The 22,167-nt window shown below is 44.4% G+C and overlaps 1 protein-coding gene across 2 annotated transcripts; it reads left to right on the forward strand.

Moving 5' to 3' along the window:
- The first annotated feature begins 1,287 nt into the window (after positions 1 to 1,287).
- On the forward strand, positions 1,288 to 21,119 carry Oat (ornithine aminotransferase). Of its 2 annotated transcripts, none has more exons than XM_052711977.1 (10): positions 1,288 to 1,409; positions 7,522 to 7,754; positions 10,481 to 10,705; positions 10,943 to 11,038; positions 13,872 to 13,999; positions 15,786 to 15,908; positions 16,613 to 16,741; positions 17,584 to 17,697; positions 18,862 to 19,006; positions 20,246 to 21,119. In XM_052711977.1, the coding sequence occupies exons 2-10, from the start codon at positions 7,556 to 7,558 to the stop codon at positions 20,404 to 20,406; spliced, it is 1,320 nt and encodes a 439-aa protein (XP_052567937.1). In that variant the 5' UTR covers positions 1,288 to 1,409; positions 7,522 to 7,555; the 3' UTR covers positions 20,407 to 21,119. The 2 variants fall into 2 exon arrangements, with proteins under 2 accessions (XP_052567937.1, XP_052567938.1); XM_052711978.1 differs by lacking the exon at positions 1,288 to 1,409 and adding an exon at positions 1,983 to 2,074.
- Positions 21,120 to 22,167: the final 1,048 nt, after the last annotated feature.

Here is a 22,167-nt window from a genome sequence, read left to right on the forward strand (position 1 = left end):
TTCCTGTCTCCACCTCCCTGAGCACTGGGATTCCAGAGGGGCCTCTATGCCCACCCAGCATTTATATGGGTGCTGAGGATCTGAACTCTGGTCTCTTTAGGCTTGCTCAATAATCACTTTACCTACTGAACTATTTCCCCAGCTCTTTCCCATCCTCTTTTCTATCTTACTTTCTGTCTTGGGGAGGCTGCTCTGTAGGGACTGTCTTAACAGACACCTTAGGCCTCTGGCCTCTGAGTGCTTCAGTCCATGAGAAACTCTGGCAGGAGGGAGATCCAATTTTTTTTTTCTGGTTTTTCAAGATAGGGTTTCCCTGTGTAGCTCTGGTTGTCCTGAAACTGCTCTATAGACCAGGCTGGCTTTGAACTCACAGATCCGCCTGCCTCTTGCTTCCCCAGTGCTGGGATTAATAGTGTGCACCACCACCGCCCCGCAACTCCCTCAAGTGGTCTCTCCTCAAACTCCTTTCTGGTTCTAGAAACCACACTTCTCTCCCTTGATACCTAGACTGATCATAGCTCTCCCTGGTGCACTGGTCCCTCCATCCTTATGGTTTTCCACCCACACACAGTCATTCCAAAGTGGAGTGTGAAGTCTTTCTGGCTGACCCTGATGCATAGGGTAGTGAATCACTGTGCTGGCAGGCAGTCCTCTGCTGCCTGCGGCTCGTGGCACTGTATTGGGTAACTCTGGGTCTCTTCTATTATCTGCATGTTTCCTGATTTATAACGACTGTTATAGACAAAATGATACTCAAACACCTTTTGATTCTGTTTATCCTGCGATATCCTTTTTGGGTTTTGAGTTTTAACCATGGTGGTAGAGGGCAGAGCAGGCAAGTCTGTGCTGGGTTGCTGTCATTTACAACGATTACTAACAACAGTTAACAGCTAGGCAGTGTTTTACAGCTGCAAAGATGATCCTGGAAGTATCAGTAAGCTGTTCCGCCATTCTGGCGCGTGAGGGTTCAAAGTCATGTGATTTCAGCATCTAAGAGGAGATGATGTTGCTCCTAAGAGGCTCTTCTAGGAAAGGCTTTGGAGGGTCCGTCGGCCAGGGAAACGCCGTGGGATGCCAGCATCCCTTCGAGTCTCTGTTTCCCTGCCTGTAAAAGACAGCGAACTGCTCCTGAATCCAGTCCAGAGCAGAAGCGCCGCACACACACACACACACACAGACTGCACGTTTACCGAGAGCAGCGGAGCTTGGCGCCCTGCGGCTCAAGGCCGGGTGGGTGGGGCGAGGGAGAGCCTCGTGTGATTGGTGTGCGGCCCTCCGCCTCAGCCAATGAACTGCAAGCGCAGGCGGGGCGGGGCAGACAGGGCGTCTTAAACGGCGTGACGCGCCGGGCGGCCACATCGGGCTTTGCGATCCAAGTGCCGTGGCTCGCGCCTAGCGGACGCTGTCAGGTATCAAGCGCGCGCCGGGACCGGGCGGGAGCGGCTCGGGACCTGCTAGGTGTCCCAGAGTCTCAGCCGGGGCAGCGCACGGCTGTGCCGGTCTTGGGTGCGGCACATCCCCGGGGCGGGGCGGGCTCGGCAAGGGGATGAGCAGGGAACCGGAGGCCGGAGACGTGGCACGGCTGCCTGCCAGACACAGCTCGGGCTCGTCGCCCTCCGGGCACTCGCTGGGGCCTTCCGAGGCCTCGGCTTTCGAGAAGGTGGCGGCTCGAGCTGCCTGGCTGCCGGGGGTCGGATCCCTGGGGACAGAGCAGTGATCGCGTGGCCCTGTCACCGGGCGGGGGGTGGGGGGGTGAGGGGGGCGCGCTGATGCGGACCGAGCCCGAGTTCTTCGGGCAGCCCCCTGTGTCCCGCGACTGCTCCTGCCCTTCCCTCCCCACTCTCCACTTTCTCTGCAGCCCTAAACCAAATAAGAGGATTGAGGAAGTGACGTGTACATTATTGAGATGTTGGCTAGGGATTGGCCCACAGGGCTTTCGGCACGAAGACCCCCAACCCCACCCCGTCACTCCTCCAGACCTTTCGCAAACGATGCTGAACCTCAGAAAATTCCAGGCTAATTGCGCGGAAGTTCTGATGCCAGTAAACCTTGCCTCAGGCCTACATCATGCCTGGTAGTGCATTTATTTACCTTGTAGATGTGTCAAGATATATTGAGAGAGGAGAAAGAGTGATTTTTGGAATGACGTGTCCTTTCCAACTGAATAACCTCCAATTTCTCCATCCTAAATCTCCTCAATCAGGATTGTCAGAGTGTCTGTGGGTAAATTAGTTTCATGTAACCTGAAACTGTATTTATGATTTTTTTAAATTGTGTGTGTGTGTGTGTGTGTGCGTGTGTGCGTGCGCACATGAATGCAGATGCTCTCTGAGGCCAGAGAGGTCCAATCCCTCTGGAACAGGAGTTCTCTCTAGTTGTGCCATGTAATGTGGGTGCTGGGAACCAAACTCTGGTCTTCTGGAAGAATAGTGATCTTAACTGCTGAGCCTTCTCTCCAGCCCCCGAAACTTTATTCAGAATTTATTTTTAAAGGTATTTTTTCCCTGTTTCATATATTTTTCTTCTACAGTCTATTTTTATTATAGTTATTTGCGTTTGTATTTTACGCCCTTTGCTGAGTTCTTAAGGATGAGTCAGATTCCATACTTTTAAAAACAGTAATGAATGGGCAGTGATTTGGAGGTGTGTGGAGGGTGCGGTGCAGCTGGTCCAATCCTTTTTCAGTAGTATTAGTTGTTTGCTTGTGACGCACTTGAGGTGAATTTTAGCCAGAATATTGGTTACGTAAAACAAAGCTTTTGTTGGCAGAACTTCAAAAAATAAGGCCTGTATTTGTGAATGGTTACCTCAGAAAAGTAAATATTTGACAATAGCCAAACCAAATTTACTTCTCAAGCTGAATATTTTCAATGGCTTTTGGATGACTTTACATTGGTGATTCTTTTCGAGTAATTTAGGAAAACGTTATTTAATAAGGCAGACTAAACAAATTCTTCCAAGTGCAGCCCTTTATGGACACTGTACTTTGGAAACATTGCTGTGGGCTGATAAAAGGTAGTGAACAGTGATGGCTTTGAAATTAAATGTTAGGTGTTCAGAGTTCTCGACCTACCATTAGAACTTGTTCTCATTTCTGGGCCCTTATGTCTGCTTAATGTAAATAACAAGAAAATAATACAAAAATAGTAAATATAAATAATAAGTGAATAGTAATGTGTTTAGCAACACATTATTTTGCCCTTTGAGGACTGAAAGCTATTAGGTCCAAGAGTGAAGCTTTGATGAGAAGATGAACTTCTGCACGGGAGGACAGAGAGGCAGCCTCTCAGAGTTAACTTACCCTGATGCGGGGTGGGGTGGCCTCATTCCCTCTCCAGTCTGGGTCGCTTTCTGTTGCTTTCTTGCCTCCCTTAGGAGTTGGATTCAGTAAGGACCTCGTTCACTTGGCAGACGAGAGAATGTCAGCAGAAGCCCCTTACCCAGGCTAGGTGATTTTCTTGAGACATGGCTGGTTACTCCTTTTTACTTGTCTGATTTCTGTTTATTTAATTTTAAGGCAGGGTCTCACTCTGTAGCCCTGGTTGACCTGGAACTCGCTGTGTAGACCAGGTTGGCTGGATCCATCCGGCTCTGCCTCCAGAGTTCAGAGATTAATGGTGGATGTCAGAGTGCCTGACCACCTCTAACTTCTTGGGTAGCCAAGGATGATCTTGAACTCGTGATCTTCCTACCTCTGCTTCTCCGGTGTTTTTGGTGTTGGAGATGGAATCTAAGGCTTCAGGCACATTAGGCGAGTACTCTACTCACTGATCCTCAGGCCTATATGTAGGATTTTTTTTTTTTTTTAAAGAAAATAGCCCAGTTTAAAAAGGACACCATGGCAGTGGGGTTTTTTTTTTTGTTTTGTTTTGTTTTTTGGTAGAAATTGGCTAGTGTTCCTGTGAACTTAGAGCAGAAGAGAACCGAATGAATGACTCCTTTGTGCTGAACCTGGAGCTTTAACATGAACTCCTCAAGACGCCCGTGAATGGCTTCAGCTGCAGTTGACAAATGGGGAAACTGAAGTTCAGAAAGACTGACGCATCCACCTCCTAAAGCCACAGACAGAATTTAAATAGTGAAACGCTGTGCGTTTTCTACCATTTTCTACCACTGTGGATTTCTTGACCATTTCCCAAGCCTAGAGAAGATTCTTGATGGCTATTTTAAAGGCCACTTTAATTAGTATTTTGTTCTAATAGTTCTCATACAGTACAAACTCAGTAACTTGAACACAGAGACTCTTTAATGGAAATGTGCACAGTAAATTCTGATATATCGTGGTCTGGGCACCTCTGATCTTTCCCAGTTAAGGAAAATATCCAGAGATCTACTTTTGAGAACTTGGAGGGTATTACTCATGTTTTGGATGTTTTTGTTAGGCTACTGATAATAGTCATTCTGTATAAAATTGAGGGGACCCAGCAGATAAATAGATTGTAGCTGAGCAGGTAATTCTTGTGTGAATTGAGGTAAGTTGAGTTTAGGTAGCCTTCTTTAGGTTCTTTCTCCTTGAAGGTTTGTTTTGGGTCAGCTGAGTCTAGCCTTGGACTGGAAACCCTCCTTCTCAGCTCCTCCAAGTGCTGGGATTACAGTCCTCCCCAGCCCCCTTCTGCAGTCCTATTTCAATCTGTAAAAATACACTGTTGAAGCATTTTTAGGGTTGTTTTCAATAACCAGTCTTTTGAGTATATTTCTGCCTATTGAAAAAGCAGGGCTATAGACTTCGGTAGCAAAAGTATGAGAGTCATTTTTATTTTAAAGTTTGATCCTTTGCCTATAAATAGGTGACCTAGTGGACCCAAGGCTGCACTTCCTTGGAGTATTGACTATACTTTTCTTTAAACAACATTGTTTTCTTTTCTTTGGTTTTTCGAGACAGGGTTTCTCTGTGTAGTTTTGTGCCTGTCCTGGATCTCACTCTGTAGACCAGGCTGGCCTCAAACTCACAGAGATCCGCCTGCCTCTGCCTCCTGTGTGCTGGGATTAAAGGCGTGTGCCACCACTGCCCAGTACCATAAATACAATTTATGGTCATTGTAGGAAATAGAGAATAGTTAAAGATAGTCACAGTGACTTTTTTGTTTCTTTCCTTAATAGTTTTTTTTCTAATACTCTTTGCATAATTGAACATCCTGTATGTATAATTTTATTTTCTTTACTTAAACATATCCTAAAATACCTTGCCGTGTCATTAGAAACTGATTTTAAAGATTTATTTATTTATTTGTGTATGAGTGTTTTGCCTGTGTGTATGTAAGTGCTCTCCTAAGAAGTATCTGAGAAAGCATATTTTTCTTTACTGAGATAGGGTTTCTTTGTGTACCTCTGGTTGTCCTGGAACTCACTTTGTAGTCTAGGCTGGCTTCGAACTCACAGAGATCTGCCTGCCTCTGCCTCCCTAGTGCTGGCATTAAAGGTATGTACCACCACTGCCTAGCTGGGAAAGCATGTTTTATGCTTATTTGCTAGGCAAAAATTAATACTTAATTTTTAAGTTTTTAGTAGCTCAAACAGCATATACTGTATAGACTGTAAAGAGCCTAGAAAGAACTGATAAATAGGTGTTTTAACTTAGTGGTGGTGATGGGGACCAGTTCTTTGTAGTACAGTTAGACGTTTTCGTTAGCCGCCATTTCCAGTGATTCTTGCATTGTTTTTGTTAGTGTGAGAGAAAATACCGTGGAAGTTGCAGATCTTTTCCTTAGGAAAATGTACTTTTGTATATAATTGTGTGCTTTACTTTAGGAGTCCTTGGGATCCTCTCAAGCCAGTCCCTAGAGCTTGAGTTTCAGATCCGTACTCTGGTCTGACCGTGGGAAGAAAGAATAACAGCAAGTTCTTGGCAAACCAGACAGAGTTGTGGGGTTTGATTAGTGATTGCAGATTCTTGAACCGCACTGGATTTTTAGTACGGAGTGAGAGCCAAGGTGAAAGCTAGCCAAGCCCTGTGATCGGCTGACTTGGCAGCTTAGTCAAGAAGGCTAGGATTATGCATGGTTTGACTTGTTAGAGAATTTTGTTGAAACATGAATTAGCTATTTGTCTTTTTAAAAAAATAAGGAGATATAGACATCCCAGGCGTGCCTGGCTTTGGGTAACTGTCCCCTAATCTAGAATTTATCTTCAACTGTTTCCCCCCTCTGCCCCCAGGACATGGCACTTCTGCACGCTCTTATTTCCCCTTTCCTGTGGTCCCTTCCTTACAAGTCTTTGTTTCAGGCTCTTTGCCTGCTGTGATCTGAATGGTGAGCAGTGCGCACAGAAGTCAGGGGAACACTGGTGGAGCCTGGTTTTAGGACTGGAGCAGAGAGAGTAGCCTGATTCTGAAAAATGTAAATAGTGTGAGTGAGCACCAGTGTGCTCGGAAATTCATACACCTAGCTTAGCTGTTTGTGCTTTGATATTCTCTTGGTCGACATTACTGTTTTCTTCTCTGAACAGTTGATTTTTTGATACCTCTTTTTAGTGTGTGTGTGTGTGTGTGTGTGTGGTGGCTGGGGTTATAGAAATAGCCATTCCCTTTTCATCTATGTATATATTTGTGTTTGTTACTGTAAAAGCTCAAGACTCTTGATGAATCCCAGAACAAGTCTTCTTGCCTTTGTTTATGCTCAGTTTGACTTCCAGGAGTTTTAGATATTTGTGCTAAATGACACATTCTACCTTTTGTAGTTTGGGTGCTAAACTTTTTCTAGCCTCTAAAAGTTACTTTTTCCTGTCTCTCTCCATTTTTTAAGATTTTTTTTTTAAAATTTTATATGTATTAAATGTTTGTCTGCTTGTATATATGTGCACCATGTGGGTGCCTGGTGCCTGCAGAGGTCAGAAGAGGGTGCTGGATCCCCTGGAGTTACAGACAGTTGTGAGCCACCATGTGGGTGCCGACACCTGAACCCAGGTTTTCTGTAGAAGCAGCAGATTCTCTTAACCGCAGAGCCATCTCTCTGGCTCAGTCCCTCTGTCTCTTCCCCCCAACCTTTCTATTTTGAGACGGAGGCTACTTGTAGCCCAGGCTGGTCTGGAACTTACTGTGTAGGTCAGGCTAGCCTGGAACTTGTGTTGATCATCTTGCCTCCTAAATGCTGGGGTTACCTCATCTAGATTAAAACCACATTTGTTATTGTTTCACTACTTGCATACCGGGACAGAGTAAAAATGTAAAACAGAGAATAGAGGTGGTGGTGGTCCTGCAGGGCCGGAGTGGGGTCGAGAGAGGATGAGGCATGTGCTGCTTGTAGTCCTAGCTCCAGATGGTCATTTGAACCCAGAGTTGAAGACCGGCCAGGGCTTTAAAAAAGTGCAAATGGTTCGTAGCCCCTGCTTCCTACCCCATGACTCATGGGCGCCCAGCAGCTCTGGCCTCTGACTTGGCGCCCTGATGTCTGCCTTGTGCTCTGCACACCTGATAGGAAAAGGCTGGATATTGACTGTGGTAGATGCTCAGCAGTTACTTAGTGAACAGACATGCGTTGACCCTGGAAAGGTTCTCACTGAGCGCCTTCTCGTTGCTTTGGACAGGTCTCTGTACTTCCATTCCTAAAGGACCCACACAATGTTTTCCAAACTAGCAAGTTTGCAGTCTGTTGCTGCTCTGAGGCGAGGAATCCATGCCTCAGTCGCCTCTACCGCATCTGTTGCAACTAAGAAGACAGTCCAAGGCCCACCATCCTCTGAGTACATTTTTGAACGGGAATCTAAGTATGGTGCACATAATTACCATCCTTTACCTGTAGCCCTGGAGAGAGGAAAAGGTATGTTCTCATTAACCCACCCCCACATTTGCTGTTCTAAGAATTAGTCGTTTTGTATTTTCTCAAGTCCATCCCTCACTGAATGTGTGTTGTGGATAGTGTTCCTTCGACTTTACTCAGTGTCTAGGGTTCCTGTGCCAGTGGGTCTTCCCCATGGTGGCCTCACCTAGGGGACATGCAGAAGAAATAGGAATGTGACATCACCACCAATTTTTCTTTTTAACTATTAGTTTTTATTTTGACATAACTCTAGTAAAAAATTATGATGATAGTAAAATGTTTCTTTCCTCTTCATGCAGATCGCTGAGGCCTTTATTTGTTGTGTTCTCTCCTCCCTCTGGCCCCTGATCGTCCTGTTTTCTAGCCTTTCACTCCTAGATAGTCAGCGTGTCTTTTCTAAGGTCTGCAGGAACCTTATCTTTTATGTGCACATGTGATCATCAGAATCAGGAAGTCAACAACCTAGCAGGAATCCACCTTTCTTTTATGTCCTGAATTACAAAAGGAACTTTAGACCAAGACTCTAATTCTTGTTGGGTTTGTTATGCCCAGAACGTGGGGACCCCCAAAAGACCACTACGGAGACTGAATCTCGTATGTAAAAGCAAAGAGCCTTTATTTCAAGCTCTGGGGCTTGGTCTTTCTGTCTGTCCAGTGCAGGGGTGAGAGCAGAGAGCTCAGAGCCCAGGCAGGGTGGGTTTTTTTTTTTTTTTTTAATCATAGCAGAGGTTGGGGTGAGGGGATTTCCAGGGTTCAGGACCCCAATTGGCTGACATTTGTCTGGGGGTATAGGGAATGTTTGGAATGTCAGGTATTTCCTCTTAGATGCAGGCCCCACTGGATGAAGTCAGCTTATGGCTTTTCCTGGGTTCATGTGTTGCCTGCGGGAAGCTGTGTCTGGGCCTCTAAGCCTATAATGGCAGCTGTGTGGTCAAGCTGTTTTGGGGCCCCCCACATTCTTCCTTCTCCTTCTTCCCTGGGCCAGTATTTCTTCATTGTAACACTTTCCCAACTGAGTTATTTCAGCCCTGTAAGCTAGTGTTTCTTAAAAGTTTGGCACTGCCTGAATTGATCCCTGGAATAGAATTGCTAGGTCATGCAATAACTCTGTGCTTGGCTTGCAGAGGAACTGCCAACCTTTTAAAATAACCATGTATATATGTGAGATGCCTGTGCCTGAGCAGGAGCAAAAGAGGAAGTCAGGTGTCTTACTCTCTGAGGTTCTGCTTTATTCCCTTGAGGCAGGGTTTCTTGCTGAACATGAAGTTGGCCAGTGAACTCCTGGGACCTGCCCATCTCTGTGCTTAATGCTAGGGTTATAGGAATGTGTGGCCATGCCCAGCTTCATTTAAATGTGGGATATGGGGACTCAAACTCAGGTCCTCATGCCATGCCTGCATAGCAAGAGCTCATACTCACTGAGCCATCTTCCTAGCTCAGAATGGCTAACTTTTTTCAGAGCAGCTGTACTGTTTTTGTTTAATTTTTGGTAATGGTAGAGAGACAGGCTCTCAGTGTGTAGTTCAAGCTGGTCTTGGACTTGCCGCAGTTGCAAATAGTATCTCCTTGTTTTGATTTGCATTTCTCTAATGGCTGGTGATGTATTATATATCTTTTCACATTCATATTAACATCTGTATGTGTTTGAAGAAATGCTAGCAAGTTATTTTTACCATTTTAAAAAACAGGGTCTTGCTTGGTTTAGGCTGGCCTTGAACTCCTGATCCTCCTGCCTCTCTTCTCTCAGTGATGGCATTAGAGGTACGTGCCACCATGCCTAGTCGTTTTTGTTGGTATCATCATTGAGTTCCGGATACTAAGTCCTTACCAGGCATATGGTTTGCAAATACCCCTGTTCTATGGTCGGTTGTAGTCTCTACAAGGTATTTGTCTATTTTGTGTAACTTCTTTGTAAATTCAAATTTTTGGCTCCTGAAATTAAAATTGGTAAAGAGGTTATAACCCCTTCCTTCCTTCCTTCCTTTCCTTCCTTTCCTTCCTTTCCTTCCTTCCTTCCTTCCTTCCTTCCTTCCTTTCCTCCCTCCCTCCCTCCCTCCTTCCCTCCTTCCCTCCTTTCTTTCTTTCTCTCTCTCTTTTTAAATAAACTTTATTATAATATATAAAAATAACATCACACACTGAAATTAACCAGACCCAAAGTCTATATATCTCAGTAAACTCCTATACAGTTAGACTAACCATTTGGAATGGAAGCTGTGGACCTTCACACTGGATTTTACACTTTCACTATTGGGTATATTTTTATGTGCTTATTTACCACTAAAAAACAAAATTGGAAATGACAGAGTTACAGATACTGTTCTGTTAAATATATGTGTCAGAGGTAGACAGATGAAATATAGCCTTAATACTTCTTTCTCAATCAAAGTTTAATAGGCTTGCACTAAGCCAAGTTTTTTTTGGGGGGGTGGGTGGGTGTGGGGGCTGCAGTTTCAAGACAGGGTTTCTCTGTAGCTGTCCTGGAACTCTCTCTGTAGACCAGGCTGGCCTTAAACTCAGAGATCCACCTGCCTCTGCCTCCCGAGTGCTGGGATTAAAGGTGTGAGCCACCACCCTCCAGCCACTAAACCAAGTTTTAAGCATAAAAATATATTAAATAGAATTTCATGTGTAGGTGTGGAGGGGGCTTAAAAAAATCAGTCTTCAGTTTGGGGGTCTATGGCATACAGAGACTCAAATTCTTTTTTCTTCCCTATGTATTTTAGGCATCTATGTGTGGGATGTAGAAGGCAGGCAGTACTTGGACTTCCTGAGTGCTTATGGTGCTGTCAGCCAAGGACACTGCCACCCCAAGATCATAAATGCTATGAAGAGTCAGGTGGACAAACTGACCTTAACGTCGCGTGCTTTCTATAACAACGTCCTTGGTGAATATGAGGAGTACATTACCAAGCTTTTCAACTACCACAAAGTTCTTCCGATGAATACAGGTAAAACAGTTCCATTCTTGTTAGGTTCCCAATCAATCAATCACTCAATCAATCAGTCAATCAATCGTTTCTTTATTTGTGTTTACTTAGCATCTCTCTAGATTGCCACGGCTGGTCCTGAATTGGCCATCTTCCTGAACTAATCTCTCAAGTGACTGGGATTCAGTTGTGCGCCCCATGCTAAGCTGTTTGATCATTTGTACCTTTAGTAAAATCTAAGCGTTTTCCCCACAACAGGAGTGGAGGCTGGAGAGACTGCCTGTAAGCTTGCTCGTCGTTGGGGCTACACCGTGAAAGGCATCCAGAAATACAAAGCAAAGATTGTTTTTGCTGGTATGTGAATTTAATTGTTACATAATATTTCTGGACAGTTTTATAAAGGTTGGTGGGGGAATTCCTTCTTGGATTTCTACATTACTTCTTGATGTATGAGATCTTCCTTTTGTGATGCTGTGGAATGAATTCAAGATCTAATGGAAGCCAGGTTAATGCTCTACTCCTGAGCCACATCCCTAGTTCAAGATTTTTCTTTCTTAGCTCCTCAATCTTCCCTTGAAGTAAGTGACTTTGATTTCATTTCTCATCTTACCACATTTCCCTCATAGCTGTTTTCTAGTTGCTTTTTTCTTTCTTGGTGCTAAGTTTCAAATGCAGGGCCTTGTGTTTACTATACAAGCATTCTATCACTGAGCATCTATAGCCAACATTTTTTGTTGGTTTTTGAGACAGGGTTTTATTATATAGCCATGGCTTTCCTGGAACTCACTTTGTAGACCAGACTGGCCTCAAATTCACAGAGATCTGCCTGCTACTACCTCTCAAGTGCTGGAATTAAAGGCGTGCCTCACCATGTTGGCTTGTGGTCAAGATTTTGGTTCTAATAGTGAATATGCCCTCGTGTTGTGTTCTAAGAAACTATCAGGAACAGGAGGCTGAAGCTGCCCTTGTCACACTTCTAAGAATGATTGAGAAGGAATACTTTGAATTCTTGTTAAGAGACTTACAGTTTTTTGCAATTATGTAATTTGAGATGATAATCTTTGTGGGATATTCAAATGGTAGATTCTGGCTTTTTAAAATTTTGATTTTAGTTAAAAAAGAAGTATGTGCTGATTTTGTGGTCAAATCCATTTTTGCTTTTTCTGGTGAATACATACAGTTAAATTATAAATCCTATAGCATAATAAAGTTATGACCAGAGTCAATTAATATTTGAGGTGACAGATTACGATCTGATGAAATGTTGCCATGATTCTATAACTCACCACTGTTTTTTGTGGGGAGGGGGAGAGGTGGGGAAGGTGGGGGTTGTGTGTGGCATTTCTAGACAGGGTTTCTCTGTACAGCCCTGGAGTCCTGAAACTCACTTTTTAGACCAGGCTAGCCTGGAACTCGCAGAGGTCTGCCTGCTTCTGCCTCCCAAGTGCTGGGATTAAAGGTGCGTGCCACCACCTGGCTCCATTTTTGTTTTTTAAAACTCAAAGACATTTTATTCAAGGTTAAAAGAAGAGCTATAGGGAGACAAGCTGTAAATCCTGAAGCTGCCCAGAGGAGGGACACAGAAGAAGACGACAGGAGCCACATGGCAGATGAGCAGCTACATGGCAGACATGAGGGAGGGCTTCACCAAAGCATGGAAAAGCCTAATGTACAAGAGAAAGTATAGTAGTTAGGCGCTTGCCAGCATCCAGAAGAGACAGAAAAGAGGAAATGGGAACGGTTGCGTTTTTCTGAGTAATTCAGAAAAAGGGTGGCCTAACCCAGCAGCATAGTTGTGGCTTCATAAGCGACTGCTTGTAATTTACCATTGTAAAATCCTGTGTTTTAGTTGTGGGTATCCTGGCTGGCTGTTCTAAACAGAATGTCATTTCGGTTATAGACTGTACAGTCTCTTTCATACTAGTGAAGGGTGCAAAGGTATTTTTACATTGTATTGAAAGAGTCTGATGAGTCAGTGGGCTGAAATGACAGTGAAAGATGGTCTGTTCCTGCAGAGTGAGCTGCAGGATGAGATCCCTGAGGCTAGGGAGAGGAGAACAAGTTGGCTCCTGGTCACATTGGTGCTTGTTATCTTAACGAATATGCTTTTGTATGTGGATGAGAAAAAGATGGGCTGACGCATGAGTCAGAGACCCAGGTGACAGATGCTTTTGCAAGAGTGTTCTTAGAGATGCCAAGAAGCTAAGATACAACCACCCAGTACTGAGGTCATTGAGTTACCGCTGGCATAGGTGGTGGAGATGTCAACACATCGTTAGTGAGATGAATTCCTGGTCTCTTTACTGTATTGTTCATGGTTGAGTTTAACCCCAGCTGAAATGATGCAGTTGTTTACTTTGCTGGCCGATGTTAGGATGTTTGCTTTTTACCAGAGTGGAGGCTCTGAGGACAGGCAGCTCCCAGGCTAATTACCTGTCCATCCCCTGTCCTGGAGTAGTGCCTGGCCTCCAGTGGCCCCCAGCCACATTTATTAATAGAAAAAAACATGATCCTGAGGAAAGGCAGACGTCTGTTCCATTTAGCATTATGGAGGATTATAATGTCAAGGCAGGCAACATGGAAAGTATTTGGATTGTCTGAGGATCTTTGCTGTAAGTGAATTTGAAAATGCATTCTGTTCAGTAGGTAGCTTGCAGTATTGGGCTATCAAAAGGAAAATGCTGCTGGGCAGTGATGGCACATGCCCTTAATCCCAGCACTCAGGAGGCAGAGGCAGGTGGAGTTCAAGGCCAGCCTGGTCTACAGAGTGAGTTCTAGGACAAAGAAACCCTGACTCAAAAATCCAAAAACAAAAAACAAAACAAAACAAAAAAAAGGAAACTGCTGGTCATTATGCAGGACATTCTCTTCTCACATTCCTGTTGTAAATGTTCCTTCTCTGTCCAGAAACCATGCTTGGATGTCTCAGTTGTGAGGCTTTGGTTAGAGTGGGTCTGAGAAAAGTGCCGTAGAGAAGTGTCTAAAATAGTAATTCGAAGGAGACCTGTTGGCTGCTGGCAGGGGAACCATTGGAATTAGTATCAGATTTTGTTTGAGTAATTGAAAGTTCACAGAGGTTCTCTAAATAACCCTTTATTTTTAGTCCGGCTTCCCAAGGTGCTTGTAGAGTAGTATTACTGAACTTGTAGGTTTCTTTGGAATAGTCACTATTTGTCTTTCCTTTTAGATGGAAACTTTTGGGGTCGAACATTGTCTGCAATCTCCAGTTCCACAGACCCGACCAGTTATGAAGGCTTTGGACCTTTCATGCCAGGCTTTGAAACTATCCCATATAACGATCTGCCTGCACTGGAGGTACATCAGGGGGCTATGGTACTTGGCTCATAGCAACTGGAAACTATTTTGAATTAATTATGACCTGTTCAGTATGTGGATTAAAAACACATTAATGAGGGGGCTGGAGAGATGTCTTAATGATTAAGATCATATACTGCTCTTGCAGAGGACTTAGGTTCAGTTCCTTACGCCAGTTTAGAAGCCCACAACCTTCTGTAATTCTAGTTCAGGGGACTCTTAACATTGACCATCTTGGGTAACAGGCATGCCTGTGGTGCAGATACGTACTTACCATACTTACATAACAGATAAATGCTCACATTCAAAAATTAAAATCATTAATGAGGATAGGGGAGGTTGCTCCTTGGTCAAACAGCATGTGTGAGGTCCTGGGCTTGACCCCAGTACCTCAGAACAAATGAAGTTATATGAGTCTGAAAATCCATTGTAAGGTAGGCTGAAATGTGAGACTCATTCTCAGTAGTGGGCAGTCAGGGTCCAACCCAGGGAGATCTGCTTTTGTCATCTAGTAGGCCAGCTAGCCAGTTCAGATCATAACAACTCGAATATTACCCAGTTAATTACTGTATCAAATTAATTTCTTTCTCTCTCTCCATTCCTTCCTTTCATTCTCTTTCTTTTGAGATAGACTCTCATTTTGAAGCCTTGACTGGCCTGGAACAGTATGTAGACCAGGCCAGTCTTGAACTCGTAGAGATCTGCCTGGCTCTGCTGCCTCCCAAGTGCTGAGATTAAAGTAGTGTACCATCACTCCTGGCCTAGATAAAATGTTTTTAAGACTTATAAATTGCAGTACTTTATTTGTGGTGCTAGAGAAGGAACCCAAGGTTTTGTGGATTCTAGGCAGTTGTTCTACCATTGAGGTATATCCCATCTCCAAAGTGGAGTACTTTTGTAAAATACAAACAAAAAAGTCATAAGATGGCTTTAACAGGCCACTTAGTTTTTTTAAGAAAAGTTTATGTGAGTGTTTGCCTGCATATAAATGCACCATGTGTGTACAGCCTCAAGGAGGCCAGAAAACGGCATTGGATCCTCTGGAACTGGACCTAAAGACAGTTGTGAGCCCTCATGTGGGTGCTAAAAATGGAACCGGGGTTCTTGACAAGAGTAGCCAGTGAGTGCTCTTAATGGCCGAGTCATCTTTCCAGCTCCTGCCTTAGCTTTTAGTTATAATACATCTATGATGTAGCAAAATGTGGGGATAATCTGGATAGTGGTATATGCCTATAAACCTAGCATGCTAGAGTCCTGCAATTATAAGCATGAACCACCATGCCGGGCTTCATCATCATCACCCCCCCCCACACACTTAATTAATTAATTTGAGTGTTTTGCCTGCATGTATGTATGCCTGGTGCTCCTGAAACTGGAGTTATGGATGGTTGTGAACCACCATATGAGTGCTGGGAATCAAACCTAGATCCTCTGGAAAAGCAACAAGTGTTCTAAACTGCTAAGTCTCTCATTCTTATTCTTTTTTTTTTTTTTCATTCTTATTCTTTTTTTTTTTTCTTTTTTTTTTTTTTTTTGGTTTTTCGAGACAGGGTTTCTCTGTGTAGCTTTACGCCTTTCCTGGATCTCGCACTGTAGACCAGGCTGGCCTCGAACTCACAGAGATCCGCCTGCCTCTGCCTCCTGAGTGCTGGGATTAAAGGCGTGCGCCACCACCGCCCGGCTTCATTCTTATTCTTAACAACAGGAAGTATGTGTAGTATTTGACTTCAATTACCAAATATGGTAGAATGGAAGCTATTAGAACTCCCTTCTGTTTCTTTTGTAGCGTGCTCTTCAGGATCCCAATGTTGCCGCCTTCATGGTGGAGCCCATCCAGGGTGAAGCAGGTGTTATTGTTCCAGATCCAGGATACCTGACGGGTGTTCGAGAGCTCTGCACCAGGCACCAGGTACCAGGTGGTCCCGCGGACTTGGCAGGGAGGCCAAACTTGTTTGACTTGTTTGAACTCTCTGACAGGATACGTGATTATCTCACTTTCCACTAGATGAGTTTCGAGAGTTAGGAACATTCTAATGCTTAGAACCCTCTGTGACGGTAACTTTTCAGTCTCTAGAACACTGGTGAGACACTGTGCTGAGGACTGCCGCCGCCGCAGACCTCCAGGCTCTTACTGGGATTTTCTTCTCTCATCTCTAGGAGCCTTGCACTCTTAATCCCTCCCAAGCCCTGTCTTGTGTTCCTTGGCTCTAAATGTTACGACCCTTCTTCCTTTTCTTTCACAAGGCTAGTAGTGTATTTTGCTTAGTATTGAGAATTCCAGAAAAATATTTGATGATTATATAGGAGTTAATTATCTGAGTTTGTTCTTCGAGTGAAATTAGGGCCATTGAAGCCCTCCAGACTCCTGATGTTTGAGTAAGTGCCTTTCTGCCATGCAAAGCAGTGAGTGCCACACGGGCCTCTGGGGGCTGTTAGCCTGACACGGCAAACAGATGTCCACAGGACACCACTGAAATTGTGTGGGTGCTGAAAACATCTTCACAGATTGCAGGGTGCACCGGAGAGACACTTAGTGAGAGGGTTAACATGATAGTGGTCTTTGTTTCCCCGTGAAGTGAGAATGACAGTTGTATTGTCTGTTGTCCCTCCCAGGTCCTGTTTATCGCTGATGAAATACAGACAGGATTGTCCAGAACTGGTAGATGGCTGGCTGTGGATCATGAGAATGTCAGACCTGACATAGTTCTTCTCGGGAAGGCCCTTTCTGGTGGCTTATACCCTGTAAGTTCAATGTCCCTTTATTTCTTCTGACCTTGATCGGGATACCTTTCAAGTCATTTGATTTGATCGGGTGTGGTAAAGGCCACTTGGAACATTTTAGAGTTCCCTTGTGTGGTCCGCTTGGTTAGTTTTGACCAAGTGGAGTGTGTGCTTTGGGATGTGTTGTGGCATTTGATTTGGACAGAAGCATTTCCCTCAGAAGTTCCTCCTCCCATTTTTCAGAAACTGGTACTACTAATTGTTCAAGACCTCGAACAATGAATGTAAGATGGGAACATTTGTTCTTTTTTGGGGTTTGTATCCAGAGCCAGTAATTGATGTGGGATGAAAGGACTTTGAAGAGTAGATGTTCCTGCTGAGTAGACTGAATTGTCTTCTTGCAGAGAATACCCAAGTTTGTTTTCTAAGCAGAGCATTTTGGAAAGGACTATAAATTATCTCATTGCAAAAACAGCTCTGCTTGGGTTGCAGGGATGACTAAGTGGTTAAGAGCACTGGCTGCTCTTCCAAAGGACCTGGGTTTAGTTCCCAGCTCCCACCTGGCAGCTCACAACCATCTGTAACTCCAGTTCCAAGGGATCCAACACCCTCTTCTGGTTTCCATGGGCACTGTTGCATAGACATACATGTGGACAAAACACTTCATCCACATAAAATAATAATAAAAAAGTTTATTTCTTTTAGTTCTAAGAAGGCCTGTCTTAGTTATTACTTAGTTATTACTGAGAGTCGGGGCAGATGTAAACTGCTGGCTGATCGACTTTAATATCAGCAGTACAGAAGTATCTGTGTCCCTGGCATGCTGAGAATGTGAGGAATGACACGGCGGGTCTGTCTTTCAGGTGTCTGCAGTGCTGTGTGATGACGAGATAATGCTGACCATTAAACCAGGAGAACACGGCTCCACCTACGGCGGCAATCCACTAGGCTGCCGAATTGCCATTGCAGCTCTTGAGGTGAAAACTGATAGGGCTGAATGATCCCTGCTTTGAAGTAGTGTTGAAATTATTTTTAATTTGAGTCCTGGTGTGATAAGAAGTTTAATACGATTGCCAAGTGTTAGAGAACATGAAGTATGGGGGGAAGGTTTCAGGAGCAAGGCATTCTCAAGAAGGACGGTACTTTTTGCCTTCCCCAATGTTAGCACTGGACTCCTGGGCTGCTCCAGTCTATAGTCAGTCTCCCGGCAGTGGCAGAGCTCCTGTACGATGACCACCTTCTAGGCCCCTTTGGTTTAGCAAAGCAAGATTTGTTTTTTTCTTGTTTGTCTGTTTTATTCAAATCAAGGTCTCACTCTGTAGTTCACACTGGCCTGGAATTTACCGTGTAGCCCAAGCTAGACAGCTCGAAATCTTCTTGCCTTAGCTGCCCAAGTGCTAGGATTACAGGGGATCACAAAGCTCTTTTTCCCTTTTATTTTTTTTTTCAAACTCGGATTTGAGCGCTGGTGGTCTTAGTTCAGTGGAAGAGGAAGGCCTTGGGTTTGATTTCAACACAGATAAAAATGTATCACACAGGTAAAAATGAAATCAGGGATGGTGGTACACCACTGTGATCCCAGCACTAGGGAAACTAAAAGGCAGGGTAGTCACAAGTTTAAAGCCAGCCCAGGAAAGTAAATGTAAGATACAGTAATATGTTAGGGGGAGGACAAAAAGCAATTCTGCTGCAGTTTCAAGTTAAATTAGACTTACTCCATTGAGGTGTTCCAATAATAACAGCATACTGCACTAAAGAATTTGTTTTTTCAAGACAGGGTTTCTCTGTGTAGCCTTGGCTGTTCTGGAACTAGCTCTGTAGACCAGGCTGGCCTCAAACTCACAGAGATCTGCCTGCCTCTACCTCCTGAGTGCTGGGATTAAGGGTGTGCACCACCATTGCCTGGCTTGCATTAAACAAATTTTAATCTTTATTTTGCCACGAAGACTGTTTGACAATGGATTTGTGATTAAAGCAAGGCGCTGAGGTTGTCTGTTTAGCTAGAAATTAATGCAGGCCCTGAAAAGCAAATGCAGGTGGTGTCACTCTGGTCTTTGTCTCATTACAGGTGCATTTTGTTCCCAGCCTTTCATGGATTGCTCCAGGACACTCTTAACGTTTGTGATTTTTTTAAAAAACAGGTTTTAGAAGAAGAGAATCTTGCTGAAAATGCAGACAAGATGGGCTCCATCTTGAGAAAGGAGCTCATGAAGCTGCCCTCTGATGTTGTGACTTGTGTAAGAGGGAAAGGATTGCTAAATGCCATCGTCATCAGAGAAACCAAAGGTAATGTCCCCAGCACGTTATGCCGACAGTCCTTTCAAAGACAGAGTGGGTAGAGCAGTCCTCTCTAACAGTGGACTAGACTGTTGGTCAAGCCATTTAGATGAATGTGACCTGATTGCATTAATGTTATCCTAAATGTAGATCTTTCCAACGAGAAGGCATGTTTCACTCTTTTGACCAAGTGTTTGTTCCTTGCAGACAGTTCTTTCCTGCCTCTGTTAGTCAGGCAGCACTTGGTGATCCCTGATTAGTTTCTGTTAATATTTCCCCTTCAGTTGAATGCTTTGTCCATCCAGCAGAGGCTGTAGAGGCAGCAGTAGGAATAAAATGAATGACTTCGATGTGGATACTAGATAATGAAGATTTGGGACTTCCTTGTGCCTGATACCAGTTATCACCCTCCAGGGCACCCTGCTGGGTCTTCTTGGGCTAACCCTTCCTTTTAAAGCAGTGATTCCAGCAGAGGAGCCTTTGAGAAAGGAAGGGAGCAGGTTCCACTGATGTGACGGGTGGAGATAGGGTGGACTTAGGCAGTTCTAGGCAGTTCTGCCTGCAGCCAGGCTGAGAAACACTGCTGGGAAATGATGCTTCGTTCCGAATGGCCAGGAAGTGTGTCCATTATCGGCAGTGTGTAGTGTTCCTAGGATTGGGGGATGGCTATCCCATTATTTCATTTTGCGGCTCCTACCCAAGTCCTTTCACATTAGCTCCTTATGATTGCATGTTAGGCATCCCTAATCTGAGAAGTTGAAATGGTCCCAAATCTGAAAGGTTTTGACTGCCACCATCACACCAGAGGAGGAAAATCCCATACTTGATCCCAGGAGACAGGCCATAATCAAAATGCAGGTATACTAAGAGTCTTGTGTGAGATTACCTTTAGGCTGTGTGAGTGTGAAATATGAGTTTCATGTTTACATGGGCCCCTTTTCCAAGATACGTCCTCTCTTTCTGTGTATGCCAGCATTCCTGAATCTGGAAGGAGCCCTTCTGGCCCCAGCACTGCAGACAAGGGTGCTCTGCCTGTAACAGTCTTAACATGTCGTCCAGACCTACTTTATGTGCTTGCCAAAAAGTCAGTAATGCAGCCTCTTGAGCAAAGCAACAAGCAACTTAGAGCTTCTTCTCCAGAGCAGACACTGGGGACACTCTCTGCAGAGGCTCACTCACTGCCTTTGCCTGTGACAAGGGTAGTCATACATTAATCTCTGTGTGTACATTGTGACCATTTTTCTGTAGATTGCGATGCTTGGAAGGTGTGTCTGCGACTCCGAGATAATGGTCTCTTGGCCAAGCCAACCCATGGCGATATCATCAGGTTAGCCCCTCCACTTGTAATCAAGGAGGACGAGATCCGGGAGTCAGTGGAAATCATTAACAAGACCATCTTGTCCTTCTGAGAGCAGGAACTGCGCAGTGGCCCCTGGGAGTCATTTTCAGACGGGCTTCTTGTGAAGCTCTGCTCACAGCGGCCAGATCCCACTTGTCTGTCTCTTTAAAGACATTTTTTTGGATACATATATATATTTTTCAGTTGATGCATAGTGGAGTGACACTTAGGAACTGCAGTGGTCGTGTACCAGAGGAACGAGAGTGAGTGGCATCTCTCTCAAGTGTTGACTGTGGGAACTATCTAAGGGGAAGCGCCACCATCTGTACACGGCCTTCAGATCCAGTCCTGCAGTCGTTGACATACGTTTTTATAATTTCCTTGCTGGTGTGAATGTTTTGTATTCAAAAGTTATTTCTACGTAAGAGACTTGCTTAACATCATGCAGTTGAATTGTTATAATCAGTGAATGTTAAAATGATTGAAGGTTAAGCATTTGTTAAAATACTAGTTTCAAGTAAACTTTGCATTGGCCAATATCAGAATGTATTGTATAGATTCTGAGAATTCATTCCTAAAATTTCACTTAAAGTGCTCGACTGCAATTTGTAAAACATTTATTTTCAGTATTTCTTTGAATAAAGCTTGATTTTTCTTTTTACCCCAACAGAGTATTTTGTATTTCCATATTGGTAATAATCAGTGTGTTTCACCCTTATTACTGGCATTTCATTTCCTCTTGAGACCAGGCTTTTCATTCTAAATAAAGCTATGATTACTTCATATCTGTATAATGATGTGAGTTTTGTTTTTATTTGTTTTTTTCTTTAAATTTTGTTTCGTTTTTCTCTAGTGTGTTTTGTGGAATAACTTCCTATAAGGTGCTTGCTGTTCCAAGGGGATGGACTTTCCAACCCTTCACTCCTCCTTAGGCAACCTGGTGCTCCCTGTTCCTGAGGAGGTCACCGTACAGATGCTGAACTTGGTGTGGACACCTGATCAGCACAGAGCACTACAGTCCAGAACTGATCAAGTGATGCTCCTGTCTCAGTCTCAGCCTCCCAAATAACTGGGACTACAGGCACGGACCACTGTGCCCCTGCAAAGGGGATTAACGATTAAGTGCAGTACAGCCTGGGACTGGAGAGATGGCTTAGCGGTTAAGAGAGCATGCTGCTTGTCCAAAGGACCCAAGTTTGGTTCCCAGTACCTGCATTAGGTGGCTTACAACCTCTGTTTCTCCAGCTCTAGGGAACCTGATGCCCTCCCTGCCCTCAGCACCTGCACACATGACATATACACACATTTAAAAAAAAAGCTAAGTTCAATAGCCTGATAGAACCGCGCGCGCGCGCACGTGTGTGTGTGTGTGTGTGTGTGTGAGAGAGAGAGAGAGAGAGAGAGAGAGAGAGATGTGTATACCTGAGATTCTGCATTGCCTGCAGGCGCTCTCTGAGATGCAAAGGCTGCCTTAGGACCTGGGATCATGCGACAAGAGATTCTCCAGAGGAAGCCTGAAGACTTAGGTAGACTTGGCAAATGAAGCTCCTGGCCAAATTCCTTGGAAGGCCATCATAGTCTTCAGATAGAAGAGAGGAAAGCCTGGTTGTGTGAGAAGACTTAGTGTAAGAGGTTCAGGAAGGTGGAAAGCTTTGAATTCCAGGCAAACAGGACCCTGGTCTGATGATCCCCGGGATTGCTGAAAGGAGGAACCAGGGAAGGGCAGCTTTTACCACCATAGAAAACCTGCCAGGCTGCGTCCTGAGAAGTCAGTCACCCAGCATACTTACACTACTGTGCCACCCACATGCATAGGGCAGCCAGCCAGCTG

This window comes from Peromyscus californicus, unplaced genomic scaffold, assembly GCF_007827085.1.
Source record: "Peromyscus californicus insignis strain IS unplaced genomic scaffold, ASM782708v3 Scaffold_4__1_contigs__length_199733344, whole genome shotgun sequence".
In the NCBI taxonomy this organism is placed as follows: Eukaryota; Metazoa; Chordata; class Mammalia; order Rodentia; family Cricetidae; genus Peromyscus; species Peromyscus californicus.

Bases quoted from the DNA above. Each gene is read 5' to 3' on its own strand.
- Oat (XM_052711977.1), top strand. From the start codon at position 7,556: ATGTTTTCCAAACTAGCAAGTTTGCAGTCTGTTGCTGCTCTGAGGCGA. The intron at 7,755-10,480 runs GTATGTTCTCAT...TATGTATTTTAG, and splicing joins AGCCCTGGAGAGAGGAAAAG to GCATCTATGTGTGGGATGTA. The intron at 11,039-13,871 runs GTATGTGAATTT...CTTTCCTTTTAG, and splicing joins AGCAAAGATTGTTTTTGCTG to ATGGAAACTTTTGGGGTCGA.